Source organism: Ursus americanus, chromosome 5, assembly GCF_024610735.1.
Source record: "Ursus americanus isolate L20-20 chromosome 5, mUrsAme1.1.p, whole genome shotgun sequence".
In the NCBI taxonomy this organism is placed as follows: domain Eukaryota; kingdom Metazoa; phylum Chordata; class Mammalia; order Carnivora; family Ursidae; genus Ursus; species Ursus americanus.
The window spans coordinates 61,024,131-61,041,740 of NC_142131.1; the positions used below are offsets into that span (position 1 = coordinate 61,024,131).

The 17,610-nt window shown below is 34.2% G+C and overlaps 1 protein-coding gene across 2 annotated transcripts in view; it reads right to left on the reverse strand.

Annotated features, from left to right (window-relative positions):
• LYRM7 (LYR motif containing 7) overlaps positions 1 to 17,610 on the reverse strand; it is a 39,771-nt gene that overhangs the window by 8,856 nt on the left and 13,305 nt on the right. For both annotated transcript variants that reach the window (XR_015724580.1, XM_087862323.1), the window contains exons 5-6: positions 17,312 to 17,382; positions 13,535 to 13,616 (exon numbers count right to left, since the gene is read on the reverse strand). Coding sequence is in view for 1 of the 2 variants with exons in the window: in XM_087862323.1 (XP_087718449.1) it covers positions 13,535 to 13,616; positions 17,312 to 17,382 (153 nt within the window). In the remaining variant the exon portion in view is untranslated. The remainder of the gene's footprint in view (positions 1 to 13,534; positions 13,617 to 17,311; positions 17,383 to 17,610) is intronic.

Consider the following 17,610-nt stretch of genomic DNA (forward strand, 5'->3'; position numbering starts at 1 on the left):
AAGTGAGATAAGATACAGCTCTTAATTAAGACAGAAAATTTTGTAAAGATCAATGAATTTTTCCTTTTTTTCTCCAGAAGAGATGAATTCAGGTATCATGATCAAAAAATGCTCGTATCACATTCTTAGAAATAACCTGGATATACTCTTCAAAAATACTATGGTCAGGAAAGACAAGGACAGATTGAAGAATTGCTCCAGATTAAGGAAGACTAAAAAACATGGTGACTAAATGTGATATGTGTGATCTTCAACTGGATCCTAGACCAGAAGGAATTTTTTTCTTCTGCTACAGAAGACAAGTTAGGACAAATGAAAACATCTGAATAGTAGAGTTGTATCAATTTTAATATTCTGGTTTTTATTATTTATTATTTTGTTGTCATTTAATTATTCTGATAATTACACTGGTTTTATAAAAGAATATCTTTGCAAATTTAGCAAACATATATGAAAGTACTTTTTAGAAATACACTCTTTCTCCAAATCTAATCCTAGTGGGCTGTCATGATTTTAAAAATGACCATTTGGGGGTAAAGAGGCATTATGTTTACAATTTACCCTCAGAACATTCAGAAAAAAAATGAGGGACAGATAATAAAGCAAATGTGGTAAATGTTAGCATTTGTGGTATCTGGGTAGAGGAAATTTCCAGACCCTTCAACATCTCTTACATCTTTTTCTATAAATCTGAATAATTTAAAAAATTTTTAAAAAGGTATCATTAAAACAGATCCAATTCAAAAGGAAAAATAACTGATCTAACTAAAAATAATGTTCTCATGAGCCAGATGATAAATGTGGTTTACCAAAATGAAAATCAGCTAAGTAATTATTGTTTAACCACTGTTTATATTTCATCTGCTTCTACCAATCTTTGGAGATACCACCAGAGAGCAAATTATAGTTCAGGTTTTAACACAGTAGCAACGGCAGTAAATCGTTTCACTTATCAAGCATATATGTGCCATGCTGAACATTACATCACAAAATGAAAATGCAGAAGCGACTATAGAAGAGTCTCTTCCGTACAGCATAGTGACTGCAGTTAATACTGTACTCCATATTTGAAAGCTGCTAGAAGAGTAGATCTTAAAAGTCCTCATCTCAAGAAAAGCAATTTGTAACTATGTACGCAGACAGACATTAACTAGACTTATTGTGGTAATCATTTTGCAACATATACAGATATGGAATTGTTGTACAAATGAAACTAATATAATGTTATATGTCAATTACAGCTCAAATAAAAAAAAAGTCTATTCAACCTTAAGGAGTTTACAATCTGGTGGAAAAGACAGATTAACCAAAAGTCCAACAAACAACAGTTCAAAAAAAATAAGAAATTTAATTTTCTCACATATCAAGAAATACAGATTAAGGCGTCCTGGGCTACTGCAGGTCTTCACTACACTAAGAAGCCAGGCTCTTTTTAAACCCCTGCTCTGCTTTCCTTCATGTGTGATTTTTGTCTTTACTGCTGCTGTGACATCACCATCTGTACTCCACGCAGGGAGAAGGGAATAGGGCAAAAGGAGACTGCTAGGTTGGCTTATGCCTTTTCAACAGGAAAACTATACCCTTCTTACAACAACATCCAGTACACTACAGCTCAGGTGGTCAGAAAGGTGAAATAACTTTTTTTTTGGCTTGGCACACTGTGCCCCAAACAAAATTTTTCAGCCGGTAAGAAGGAATGGATATTGAAGAGGTAACAAGCAGTACACCCTCTGGGCTACACAACATGAATATATACCCTTTGTTTCGTATACAGAATACACCCATTTATTCCTTGACCCCCAAGGTCCCATCTAGATTCAAGCTGAGTACCTCTGGCTGATGTGCTAGCCTTTCCATTAGGTCTAGCCAGGGCCCACATGGTAGTTACCATTCGACTACAGTAAAGAATAAATAGATACAGCAATGACAACCTGGAATAGGAAACACATGGCAGCCACTGTAAGACAGTAAATCCTAAATCCTGCTAGACAGGAAGAGCAAGGACCCCTTGCTTTGGGCAACCCAATAAATTCCTTAGTCAGCCAATCTGGTAGCACATATCCTGTTTTCTGGGAGACTCAAAGACCCTCTCTTGTCCACTGTTCTTCAAGGCTCCTGGTTCTGTATGTTAGGGGAATCCTTGTCCAGAGGTGGGGATACTGGGGAAGATGCCATTCTTTGAGGCTCTGGAGTTTCACAATCCACTTTCTACTGATATGAGTTTAGAGGCCCAGGGATGGCCTTAAGAGTTGAAGTGAGCTAGTGAGGCTTGGGGTTTCTTGGCAATATACTTCATTCAAAATTATTTTTTTCTAGTCATTTCTTTGTATAAGTAGCCTCAGGAAAACATTCTGATAATTTTAAGCATAAAAATTTTCATCCTTTGGTAATGGTCTCTATGTTCTGCCCATTCCCCAACCCTAAGATTAATGGATACTTCTTAAAGTAATGAAAAACTATAGGCCCTAGTGAGTAAATGCATTGTATATCTGATCCTTGTCTGGAAAATGTGAAAGGCTTGAGGCACTAATTTTATTTCAGGTCAGAACTCAAAAGCCTCCTGCTCATATTGGCTATAGGGTTAGTGGATAAGAGCAATTCTCATTTGCAACACTGCAAGACTCCAAATATCAAGTATAGGACTCTCAATCAGAATGCAGACAGAAAAGTGCCCTTAGCAAAACAGTACTTCTTCCATATTTGCTTTGCACCAACTAGCTAAATCTGCATTCATCCTCTTTTTCAGTGTTTTGCTGAAAGCATGAAGAAATAACCAGAACACCTTGACATTCTGGTTATTTCTCTTATTGCTGTAGCCTCAGCTGGTACTTGGTCTGTGTCTCAAGAAACATTGAGGCACTGACCTTATATTTCATCACTACATAACAAGGACCACCAGCCTAGAGACTGTAAAGGTCAGGTCCACAACAGTCTTATCCCCCTCTGTCCTTGCCTTCCATTCAACTAATTTCACATTTTAGGCTGTGTAATTTTCAGTATCTCACTTCTGGTAATAACTTTTCTTGTTCTTAGTTAAAAGTAACAGAAGCTGACTCTGGCTGACTAAGTGGAAAAGTCATTCATTAAAAAGGTTATTAGTCTAACTCATGCAATTATTCTGAGGGCTTAAGAATCAGGCAGCCTTAAGACTAAGCTTCCAGCAACAATGTACAAAACCGTACCACAAAACTGGCCTGATGATGAAAACTACTGCTGCCTATTGGGTACTAGAAGAAATTGCCACCACTTCTACCACCATGGAACACCAGAAGCTACATTTCAGATGCTGCTGGAAACTCAGTTTTACTACATCTGCTCCTGTCACCACACCAATGATACTTGTGAATCCGTAACTTGACTCTGCAACCACTGATGCTACTCTTGCCTGCAAAAGAGATTCAATGCCAACTGTCTTTTCTCAAGTTTGTTTCTGAATATGAGTGAATATACTTCACCTATGTCACATTCTATGCCTGAGCTTTAAAGAAAAGGGGGAACTGAATTTTCTAGTTTCTATGATGGGAATTTAGAACTCAAAGGGATGGAAATCCCTGAAACAAAATTATCAATTCAAAGAGTGGTAAATAACCAGAAAACCTGTCAAATATTCACTACTCCATCCCTTCACCCTTTACCCTTATTGGGTAATCTTTGGAATCAAAAAGTGTCCAACAACTGAATTTTTCTAAATTAACTGCTAGCACTTTCATTAGGGCAAATATATCATAGGTATATTTATATGCTGTATACTATTTCTCACTATAATGCTGCTTTATTGTTTATAAAATCCCTGACTTTGCTCTCTATATTAGATGTCAATGCACCATAACAGCATAAGTTTATTGAAGCTGTCGGATCTTGAAAAATAATCATACTGAGATCATGATTTATTTCCTGTACTTTAGGCCCCTGAAAAACCTTATCTATTATGGTCATATGAAACGTATCACTTAAAAAGCAACTACTTAAAATAAAAAGCCTTTAATTCACTTATGGCCCAAATCAAAATTTAGGTCAAGATTAAAGATAAATAAATAAATAGAACAAAAGAGGAAGGAATATTTCCAAACTCATTTCATGAGGCCAGCATTACTCTGATACCAAAACCAGACAAGGACACTATAAGGAAAGAAAACTAGAGGCCAATATCCCTGATGAACATAGATGTAAAAATCCTCAACAAAATATTAGCAAACCAAATTCAACAATATGTGAAAAGGATCATACACCAAGATCAAGTGGGATTTATACCAGGGAAGCAAATCAGCATCTACAAATCAATGTGATACACCACATTAACAAAACGAAGGAGTAAAAAAAAAAAAATCATGGAATCAACTCAAAAGACACAGAAAAAGCACTTAACAGAATTCACTATACACTCATGATAAAAACTCTCAGCAGAATGGGTATACCAGAAACATACCTCAACATAATGAAAGTCATATATGACAGGCCCACAATTAACATCCTACTCAATGATAAAAAAACAGAAAGTTCATCCTCTAAGATCATGAACAAGACAAGGATGCCCATTCTCATCACTTCTGTTCAACATAGTACTGAAAGCCCTACCCAGAACAACCAGGCAAGAAGAAATAAAAGGTATCCAAATAAGAATAGAAGAATGGTCTCTATTTGCAGATAATATGACGTTATATATAGAAAACCTTAAAGACTACCAAAACTGCTAGAATAAACAAATTCTGTAAAGTTGCAGGATAAAAAAACAATATACAAAAAATAAGTTGTATGCCTATATACGAATAACAAACTATCAGAGAAACCTAAAAAGATCCCATTTATGATTGTGTCAAAAATAATAAAATACTTAGGAATATATTTAACCAAGGAGGTGAAAGACCTGTATGCTCCAAACTATAAGATAGTGATGAAATAAATAGAAGACAACACAAATAAAAGGAAAATTATTCTATGCTAACGATTTGGAAGACTTAACACTGTTAAACTGTTCCTAATACCCTATGGAATCTATAGAATCAGTGCATTCTCTATCAAAATTCCAATAGCATTTTTCACAGAAATATAACAAATAATCCTAAAATTTATATGTAACCCCAAAAGACCTTGAAAAGCCAGAGCAACCTTGAGAAAGAAGAACAAAGTTAGAAACATCACACTTCTTGATTTCAAACTTTACACAAAGCTATATTAATCAAAACAATATGGTATTTGCATAAAAACATAAGAATAGACACATCAATCAATGGAATAGAACAGAGGGCCCAGCAATAAACCCATGCATATACTGTCAACTAATTAACAACAAAGGAAATGGAAAAGGATAGAATGGGAAAAGACAGTCTCTTCAATAAATAATTCTGGGAAAACTGGACATCCACATGCAGAAAATGAAAGTGGACCCCTATTTTATACCATACACAAAAATGAACTCAAATGGGTTAGAGGTTTGAACATAAGACCCAAAACCATAAAACTCCTAGAAGGAAACATGGGAATAAACTCGTTGACATTGACCTTGGCAATGATTTTTCGGGATTAGACAATGAAAACAAAGGCAATAAGAGAAAACATAAATAAGTGGGACTAAATCAAACTAAAAAGCTTCTTGCACAGCAAAGGAAATCGTCAACAAAATGAAAAGGCAACCAATGGGATGTAAGAAAATGTTTGCAAATCATACATCTGATAAGAAGCTAATATCTCAAATATATAAAGAATGCATATAATAGCAAAAAACCAAACATACAATAAAAATCTGATTAAAAATGTGCTGAGGAGCTGAATAGACATTTTCCCAAAGACCTATAAATGGCCAATAAATATATGAAAAGGTGCTCAACATCACTAATCATTAGGGAAATGAAAAGCAAAACCATAATAAGATAGCACCTCATGGCTGTCAGAATGGCTATTATCAAAAAGACAAATAAGAAGTAGGGCAAGGATGTGGAGAAAAGTGAACCCTTGTGCACTACTGCTGAAAATGTATATTGGTTGCAGCCACTATGGATAACAGTAGGTAGTCTCCTCAAAAAATTAAAATAAAACTACCATACGATCCAGCAATTCCGCTTCTGGGTATTCATCCAAAGAAAATGAAATCACTATCTTGAAAATATATCTGTACCATATGTTCACTGCAGCATTATTTATAATAGCCAACACACTGAAACGATCTAAATGTCCATGGACAGATGAATGGATAAAGAAAATGTGGTGTGTATACACACACACACACACACACACACACGCGGTGGAGTATAATTCAGCCACAACAAGGAAGGAAATCTTGCCATTTGTGAAAACATGATGGGCTTTGAGGGCATTATGCTAAGTGAAATAAGTCAGACAACGACAAACACTGTATGATCTCCCTTACATGGAGAATCTAACACAAAAACAGTAATAAAATATAGAGAGATTAGTGACTCAGAGGTGGAAAGCATGGGGATTGGATGAAATGAGTGAAAGTGGTCAAAAAGCACAAACTTCCAGCTTTAAGATAAACAAACTCTGGGGATGTAATGCACAGCATGGTGACTATAGTTAACAATACTGTATTGTATATTTGAAAGATGTTAAGAGAGTAAATCTTAGGGGTGTCTCCCTGGCTCAGTTGGTAGAGCATGCAACTCTTCATCTTGGGGTCATAAGCCCCACATCAGGTGTAGAGTTTACTTAAAAAATAATACTAATAATTTTTAAAAACCTTAAAAAAAAGAGTAAATCTTAAAATTCTCATAAGAAAAAAATGTGTAACTATGTGTGGTCATCAAAGTTAACTAAAAACTTGTAATAATTTCACCATATGTAGATATATAAAATCATTATGTTATATACCTAGAACTAATACAATGTCCTATGTTAATTATATTTCAATTAAAAAAATCCATACATGGCATGGTTTATAATAGTTTGGTAATCAGAGAGTTGTTTAGGATATAAATAAATTTAAGACATTAAAATATTTAGAATATTTAGTTCCACAGTTCTAGAAATGTCTCTAAACATATTAAGCACACAAATACATATAAGCTCAAATTAAAGAACTTGAAGAAAAACTGTTTTTTTTTTCTAAGAACCTGTCCCAACCCACCAAGTGTTGGATTTGGCGCTCTGCCTATGTGCCTCAACGACACCTCTGCCCCCCTTATCATGGCACCCAAAGGATTCTAATACTTAGCTGTTTATTTTCCACGCAGCATTCTAAGTTCCATTAGGACAGAAACTGTCTCGCTCATTTTCTATTCTCAGGGCCTAGCACAGTATGTATTCAATAAATGTTTGTTGGATCACCTGAACTTGCCTCAGAATAGAAACCATAAGATAGTTTCAGGCAAAGACAAATATAAAAAAACCCCAAAGAACAGAAGTTTAAAAATGCACCCGAAATAAAGAATAGTTTCCTGGAACTTTTTTTTTTTTTTTTTAATATAACACACATGTACTTTGTCTTTCACATGTATGCCAGAGAAGAAATTTTAATAAAATGGATAATGCTGTTTAGAAATGAAGTATGATTAATATATAGCCATGTGAAGCCCTGAGTTTTCTTGTTCACAAGTTGTTCATTATATATTTTCTTATTCATAGTTTTTTTCTTATTCACAAAGTTGGTGACTGTCTATAAAATATGTGTTTGATAAAGGCCAACAATAAAACCAGTTGCCAATGTTCATATGAGAAAGAGGGCTTTGAGAAATGTCAATAATCAATGAACACATGTAGAACAAGGGGATAATTTCAGTATTTTTCTCATAGTTATTATTTTTCTATACACTATCTAGGGAAGGCTAGGCTAGACCAATGATGAAAATGGTATGAATCAAAGATTATGATTAATCCAAATTCATGTACCTGAGATACCAAAAAACAAACTAGACAAAACACAGAAAAAAGTAGGGAATACATGGAAAGAAAAATAATTTCCCTAGTTTCCCTAATATTTTTTTCACTTGTCCTGCCCCAGTTTCCCCAATATTTGAAAAGATTTTAAAAATAATGAATCAACAAAACTAAAATGGGAGAAGATATTTGCAAATGACATATCTGATAAAGGGTTAGTATCCAAAATATATAAAGAACTGATACAACTCAACACCAAAAACCCAAAAAATCCATTTAAAAATGGGCAGATGAATAGACATTTCTCCAAAGATATACAGATGGCCAACAGAAACACTAAAAAATGCTCAATATCACTCATCACCAGGAAAATGCAAATCTAAACCACAATGAGATATCACCTCACACTTGTCAGAAGGGTTAAAATAAAAAAGACAGTAAACTACAGGTGTTGGAGAGGATGTGGAGAAAAAGGAACCTTCATGCACTATTGGTGGGAATGCAAACTGGTGTAGCCACTGAGGAAAACAGTATGGAGGGTCCTCAAAAAATTAAAAAACACAACCACTCTATAAGCCAGTAATTCCACTAGTGGGTATTTACACAAAGAATAAGAAAACACTAATTTGTAAAGATATATGCACCCCTATGTTTACTGCAGCATTATTTACAATATCCAAATTATGGAAGCAGCCCAAGTATTCACCAATAGATGAATGGATAAAGATGATGTGGTATACATGTATATGATGGCATATTATTCAGCAATAAAAAGAATGAAATCTTGCAATTTCCTACAATATGGATGGATCTAGAGAGTATATGCTAAGTGAAATTAGTCAGAGAAAGAGAAATAGCATACAATTTCAGTCGTATGTGGAATTTAAGAAACAAATGAAGAAAAAAAGAGACAAACCAAAAAACAGACTCTTAACACTAGAGAATAAATTGATGATTACCAAAGGGAGGTGGGCAAGGGGAAGGGTAAAACAGGTGAAGGAGATTAAAAAAGTACACTTACCATGATGAGCACTGAGCAATGTATAGAACTGTTGAGTCACTATATCGTATACTGAAACCAACATAACACTGTATGTTAACTATAATGCATTAAAAAATTAAAATAAAATGCTGCCATTTTACAAACTTTTTTTTTTTTTTTTAAGATTTTATTTATTTATTTGACAGAGATAGAGACAGCCAGCGAGAGAGGGAACACAAGCAGGGGGAGTGGGAGAGAAAGAAGCAGGCTTATAGCGGAAGAGCCCGATGTGGGGCTCGATCCCACAACGCCGGGATCACGCCCTGAGCCGAAGGTAGACGCTTTTAACCGCTGTGCCACCCAGGCGCCCCTGACATTTTACAAACTTTTAAAAAATGAGTTTTGCTCAAATGATGAAATTATTAGGTCTGTAATAAAGAAACTTTAATTATCTGCAAGGATAGAGATGTGATTTTTTTTAAAAAGGGAAAAATGAGAGGGGCACCTGGTTGGCTCAGTCAGTTGAGCATGTGACTCTTGATCTCAGGGTCGTGAGTTCAGCCCCATATTGGGCATGGTGCTTACTTAAAAGAAAAATAAAAGGGAAAAAATGAGAAGTTATTTAGTATAAAGATTTCTTGGTAGGTGTTCATATTTTATTTCCACTGTAGTTATTATTTGAAAGGGAAGGAAAAAGAGACACGGACTTAGAATTCATCTATCTGTTTCGGAACTTGGTGATTATTCTTGCAGATGAAGTTTAATTTTATTATTTTCAATTTCTATTATTTTTCATGTTGGGACATTATCTGATATTTTTTAGAAACACACTATCACAACTCTACTTTTTAGCCAAGTAGCCAAATTTTAATTAATTTCTGTATATCAATACACATACTGCTAAAATTTGTGGAGAGATTTGCTTTAAAGTAATTGTAAAACAGAGATTAAAAAATCAAATTTGTTATATCTTGGACTCATAGAAATAAATTAAGAAAAACAGACCCATATATCTCTCAATAGAAAGAATGAGGCCATTATTAAGGTAATATAGCATTTTATACCTATTACCATGAAAGAGTCAAAATTTTCAACCTTGTGGGAAAATTAAATTATATAGAAAACCAACAGATAAAAAGAAATTTAAATTAATATTGTCACATCTAAAACCAGGCATCTGAAATACAGATATCAAATTTAGTTAGTTGAAATAAACTAAATTTTCATTAATATAAATAAAAAACCTTTTTTTAAAATGATAAAAATAACATTTAGCTATGACTACCTGTATAAAATATTGGCTATATTATACAAAAGCTCTAAAGATCATTATTAAGATTAAAGATGATGACTAAAATCTGCACTTTAGATTAACTACGTTTACTGCTCTTATAAATACAACTCAAATCTAATAATTTCTGATAAATTCTCATGAACTAAAATAACTTTAAAGCTCTATAGGACTTATACTACTAAATATCAAGATTTATTATGAGAGTGTAATAATTAAGACATTACGGCAAATGATCCATGGATAGAGAAACTAATTACATGGATTATAAAGTTCAGAAACAGATATCTGCATATATAGTTATTTGATTTTACAACAAAGGTGATCCTGCATTGCAGTGGGGAGAACTGGTCTTCTCAATAAACGATGCTGGATTAACTGGACATTCACATGTAAAATAATAATTTTTTTAAAGCTTTTATTTATTTATTGGACAGAGAGAGACACAGTGAGAGAGAGGGAACACCAGCAGGGGGAATGGGAGAAGGAGAAGCAGGCTTTGTGCTGAGCAGGGAGCCCGATGTGGGGCTCGATCCCAGGAACATGACCTGAGCCGAAGGCAGATGGTTCATGACTGAGCCACCCAGGTACCCCTAAAAAAATAATTTTTGGCAAAGAGTTTATGATTTCACTTCTATTTGGAACCAAACAACAACAACAACAACAACGAATAAAGAAAGCAGAAAGAGACCTATAAATACAGAGAACAAACTGGTGGTTGCTGGAGGGGACAGTGGTGGGGGAATGGGCCAAAAGGGTTGAAGGGAAGTGGGAGGTACAGGCTTCCAGTTATGGAATAAATAAGTCACAGGGATAAAAGGTATGGAACAGGGAATATTGTGAATGGCAGTGTAATAGTACTGTGTGGTGACAAATGGTAGCTAGACCAGGGATTAGCATAGCATGTACAGTGTTGTCATATCACTATGTTGTGCACCAGAAACTAACATAACATTGTGTCAACTGTACCTCAATTAAAAAAGAAATCTTTACTTCTATCTCACACCATATACAAAAATCAACTCTAGTTGATAAATAACCAAATGGAAACGATAAAACAATAAAGCTCTGGGAAGAAAGCACAGGAGAATCTTTTTATGACCTTGCTTGAAACAGCCAAAATTTCTTAAACAGGGCTCAAAAGTACCACCATAAATGAAAAAACAGACAAACTGGATCACATTAAGAACTTCTTATCAAAAGACAACATTACCAAAACAAAAAGCAAGCCATTAATAGAAGATTCTTTTAATACACATATCCAACAAAGAATATATATTCAGAACACACAAAGAATTTCTTCAAATCAATAACAAAAGGCAGATAACCTCTTGGAAAAATGGGAAAAAGACTTGAACAGACATGTCATATAAGAGAATATCCAAATGGCCATTTAACAACTGAAAAGGTGCTAGTACTTCATTAGTTACCAAAGAAATGTAAATTAAGATCACAACGCAATACCATTATCACAACTACCAGAAAGGCTACAATTAAAGATGCAGAGTAGCAAGTGTTGGTGAGGACATCAAGCAACTGGAGCCAGACACCGCTGCTGGAAGTGTAAATTAGTCTAACCACTTTGGGAAAACTGGTTAGTAGTATCATACATTAATTTTTTTTTGATAAATACAGTGGAGCACTATAAATGTCTTTTCTTCTTATGATTTTAATAACATTCTCTTTTTTCCAGCTTACTTTATTGTAAGACTATAGTATATAATACATTTAACATATAAAATATGTGTTAATGTACTGTTTATGTTATCAGTAAGGCTTCTCATTAACAGTTGGCTATCAGTAGTTAAGTTTTGGGGTAGTCAAAAGTTTTACATGAATTTTTTTTTTTTTTTTTTTTTTTTTTTTTTTTTGAGAGAAAGAGATCAAGCAGTGGGGAGGGACAGAGGAGAGAGAAACTTTTTTTTTTAAAGATTTTATTTATTTGGCAGAGAGAGACACAGCGAGAGAGGGAACACAAGCAGGGGGAGTGGGAGAGGGAGAAGCAGGCTTCCTGCTGAGCAGGGAGCCCGATCCCAGGACACTGGGATCACGACCTGAGCCAAAGGCGACGCATAATGACTGAGCCACCCAGGTGCACCGAGGAGAGAGAACCTTAAGCAGGCTACACGAGCAGCGCAGAGTCTGACATGGGTCTCTATCCCAGGACCCTGAGATCATGACCTGAGCCGAAATCAACAGTCAGACGCTTAACCAGTTGAGCCATCCAGGAGCCCCTATACGTGAACTTTCTAATGTGCAGGAGGTCAGCAACCCTAGCCCCTGCACTATTCAAGAGTCAATCGTGTATGTGTGAGTGTGTGTCTGTGTGTGTGTGTGTGTATATGCGTGTGTTCATATATATGTTTACACATACGTACATGTATGTGTAAATATATGTGTAAATTTTACTTTTCATATATGTATAAATTTTAAACTAAAAGGCATATTCAATAAAGCATCAATATTCATTATACTCCAGAACTAGGAGCAACCCAAATGAACAGGAAGGATAAACTGTGGTATATTGAAACAAGAGTCATAGAAATGTTGCTGTACAATATAGATTAATCTCACAAACACAATGTTGAAAGAAACTAGACAAAACAGTAATCCTATATGATTCCATATATATGAAGTTCAAACGTTTTATTATATTAAAAGTCTATAGTATTAATAGGATACTGGTTAGCTTGTTGGGAGGGGGTATCTGGAAGACATGAGGACATGAGGGGTTTTGGAGATTCTGGTAATATTATTAAGTAGCTTACTGTAGATGTTGGTTACAGGGATATCACTATAAAAATTCACTGGCTTTATAGTTATAAATTGTGCACTCTTCTGTTTGTATGTTACACTTCGATAGTTCACTTTAAAAAAAAGCCTTTCAAAAATATGAATATCATTTTTTTTGTTGTTGTTGTCCCCAAAGATACTTTAGGCACTGAAAACAAAATATAATGTGAAATGAAAATTCTGCTGAAGTCCTACAAGGAGTCTGGAGGTATAATGGAGGATCCTCAACTATATTTCCATTTCCTACAATCATTTTTAAAATAACTCTAATCACAGAATAAAAGGTAAAGAAATAGACAGTTTAAGTAGGGTGATAAATGATAACACAATAGTTAAGAACTCCAAATAACCATGATGAAAAACTAGACATACTGTCTTTGTAACTACAGTTGTGTAATATAACCAGTGGTTAAAATTAAAAAGAAAAAATAAATTAAAACAAGGCAAAGACAAAAATCTAGTAAAGCAAAGTTTTATAATCTAGCATTTAAAATGGTAGCCTTACAAATATATACAAGATATACCATACTGTCTGGCAAAATCAAGCTGTTTTACTAACCAGCATTAAAAGTGCTACAATTGCTCAATATTTTAAAGTACAATGAAGTCAGAAAATATTTTTCTTTAATTTTACTTACTCAGTGTATTGTGGTCTGTGTGAATACCTTGTATAACAGATGTTCTGAGTAACAATTCAACATCGGAACCTATTTTTATTAGCTGTTAAGAAAACCAAACAGAATAAATCCTTTGGATATTTTTTCAATGGTCCTTATGAATGCACTGCTTTTGAAAACTGTAGGTTTACTGTTATTTCTTTTTGGGTAATACTGCCTTTAACTTTTTGTAACCATTCCAAGCACACAGAAAACTCAGACATATGTGTACTTTTACCTTTTATCCATCCATTCCATATTTTGTTCCAAAATAGATTCAGAGTATTTTTTTGTTGGAATATATATCTTATATGTTTAAAATGCTGTTTTCTTTGGGAGAGGGTTGAATCATTCTTTTATAGTGTTGGATGTTCTAAACATTAGAAATAATACTGAACTAGGAGTTGGAATACTTGGATTCCATAGTTCTATCATTAAATATAAAGCCTTGGATTAATAACCTACTCTCTTTAAGTTTCAGAACTTATCATATGCAAAATGAAGAAGTGGACTAGAACAAAGATTCTCAAAGCTTGAGGGACCTTGAGACCCTTTCAGATACCATGAAGTCAAAATGATTTTCTTAATACTAAAGCCTTCGGCACTGAGTTGTGAGCAGAGGTAGAGCTTTCTCCATGGAATACCACTTTATATGAATGAACAACAGATAAACTATGATCATTTAGACTTGGGTATTTGGCAAACATTTTCTTGAAAATGAACGAGCTGACTGTTACTTCAAGAAAACAACTAACTGTATTTGCTGACAATGGTAAAATTCAAGTTTTCAAGAAAAAATCAGCATTCTAGGGAAATTACCTGCCCCCATGAGCCTGATAGTTTATCAATGCTTAAGGATTTTTCTGATGAGATAGCTATTAGTATTAATAAATATAATTTTAAAGTATTACATACTGAATATGTTAACATTTAGAAGATATGCATTACTTGGTGAACCTGTATTTTCCAAATCAATGATGCAAGATGTTACAAAATCATGCATGGTAAAAGATCCATTCAAAGAGAAAGACAGATTAAATCTATTGGTCTACTAAATGAAGACTTAAGGCATGTGGGAAAAGAATATCCTAGGAATAAGCAACAGCATAAATGCCCTGAGACAGGAAAGTTCTTGGTAAATTCAAGTGCCTTCAATGCACTGAGACTGTAAGAGTAAGAGGGATGGAGGAGGCTGAGGTGGGAAGTTAACAGAGGTGACATGATACAGTCTTATAGGTCATGGTAAGGGTTTAGATTTTACTTTGGGATGAGAAGCTATGGGGTTGTGAGTACAAGGAGTGATGCGATATGCTTTGTTATTTAAAAGGCTCAATCTGCCTTTAGAAGTACTGAGAATAGGCTGTAGGAAGTTAGGGAGGAAGCAGGGAGACCCACTAGGAGGCTGTTGTAACAATCCAGAGAAAGATGATGGTGGCTTGAACTAGGAGGTAATGATGGGGAGAATGAGAAGTGGTTGAATTCTGGATATATTTTGAAGTCAAGAAAATTGGCTCTTTTTGGTTGGATATTAAGTGTCAGAGAAAGACAGCTATTAAGAAAGAGAGCACCAAGTTTTTTGGTCCGAGCATTAAAAGGTGGGAGCTGCCATTCACTGACATGGAGAAGGAGTGGAAGAGCAAAGCTTCAACTCCCAACAGATCTGAGAAGGGACTTAGCAGGAGAGAGAAAGAATAAAAATGGGGAAAATGGGCCCCCTCATCCATTGGAGGTGCATAAACTGAGTTCACTCATAGGTCTAAGGCAGAAAACAAGGCTTAACAAGGGATAAGGGGAAATCAGAAAGGATGAGCAGGTGGTGGTCTGTATGAATCCTGGAGCCAAAAAAAAAAAAAAAAAAAAAAAAAGAATCTATCTATCTACTTACCTACCTATCTATGTCTCTTCACGCATTGGTCTAACAGATTAGAGTTCCATAATGCAACTAACCTTTAAGGAAGTTCACTATTGTTGAGGTGTAGTATCAAAGAATATTCACAATTTATTTGAAAAGGCTATTATATACTCCTACTCTTTTTCAACTACTTAACTGTGTGAGGCTGAATTTCCTTCATATATTTCAACCTAAGAAACACTGCACCAGATTGAATGAGGAAGCAGATACGAGAACTGAGCTGCCTTCTATTAAGCCAGACTTGAAAGAAATTTGCAAAACAGAGTGCCCACTCTTCTCACTAAATGTTTTGAAAACAGTTATTTTCCATGAACAGTGTATTTGCTACCATGTAATGAGCTTCTTATTTTTAGAGAAAAAAATACATATTTCAAAAATCTGTTTTAATTTCTACTAATGTAAATATTGAAAGACATACCACATGAAATGCGGTTGAGGTCCTCAACTTTTAAGAAGGTAAAAGGGTCCTGAGACCAGACAGTTTGAGAACTGCTGGTATAAAAGATACCTAAGATTTTTTTTGGTGCCAAGACTTCATGAACCTTCCAATACATAACAATGTAATTAACTAAAAACTAATAAATATTTAATCTACGCAGAATTATACAAAATATATTTTTATATAACAAATATGTCATTTCTAGACTGCTTAACGTTAAATTAGTGCTTTACAAGTAAAAGAAATTCAGAAGATTGTAGTTCATTTCCCAGTTTATATAAAGACATGTCTATTTAAAAATTTTTTATCATTTCAAAATTTAAAAATAATTACCATATTGTTATTAATCAGCCTACTGAATAGCAAATAATACAAACTTTTGTATACATCTTTTAACTTCTCTTCAAGTTATGACTTGATTATGATCTCATCTTAACTTGTGCCATGAATAAAAATTACACAGTCCCTGTTTGCCCTTTCAGATGGTTAAATGAAGTCTTTCCCTTTCTTCTTTATATCAGAGGGATAGAAAAACTTAGGCTATCTCATCTTGACTCATTAACTTGATTACTACAGATATTTATTATTCTAAAAACAGCATTTTTCTCTACTAAAAATAAACGCGTTTTTATCAAAAAAAATTTTAACATGTAGAAATTTCATTAAACATGGAAGATTTTCTCTAATTTGTACCTTCCTCTTTATCAAACCAATTCTTGGAATTATAACTGCCCCTGCAAATAATTTTCCATTTTCTGTTTTCCTCCTAAGGGTCCTTTCTCTACATTTATACAAAGTTAGATACAGAAACACTTAGGAAGCTCAAAACAAGCGACAATATGTATGTATACGCAGTATGATTTTATACAAAAAAGGAATCATTGTGCATTTTTAAAATGAACATGTACTGGGAGTATTAAGAAACGCACAGATCTGTGTCAGCTGACTGACTCTTCAACTAGAGCAAGTGACCAAAAGGCAAAGCAAGAATAGTTCATGAATTGTGGCTGATTTAACTTTCATTGCCGAGATAGGAATTAAAAAAAAGTCTGTCTAGCTGAGCTAAATGAACAGAAATTCCTTCTGTAGTTCTAATACTAATTCTCCTTAGTTTTAGGCACTTGCCTTAGGTAAAGATAGAATTTCTGTGGATTTCTGGGTTGGTTCAGCTACTCTTGCTTTGATCATGGCTATATCCATGTTCTGTACATCGGCAACTTGCTGTCTTAGGGGTGTAGCAGATGACCCTGAAGAGGTGAGCCATACCAAACAAGTGAAGGTTATCTATAGTTGTGATGCCTTTAACTATCAAGTAATAATTTTTATCTCATATAACCCCTCTATTTTCGTCATTTTCTAAAAAAATTTATAAGGGCTTTATCATAATTAAAAGACTCAATTACTATACCTCTTCTATTTTCTTGGGAGAAGTTTCACTTTTATTACTTTTGAATTCTTCATTTATCTTTATTCTGGCTGCTAGAGAAAGGAAAAAATATATATATAATTATTTCTCTTCTAATTTATAATTTCTGTCCCAAGAATTTATATGTTATTTGTTATGAATGACTACTTCTCTAGTAGTCAAAACAGTTTTGCCCCATGTGAAACTAATTATAAAAATTAGACATTTAAAAAAAAAAACTGTCCTGGAAAGCTTTTGACAGGCTGGCAAATTTTTAATTAAACCTAATACACTCTAATAAA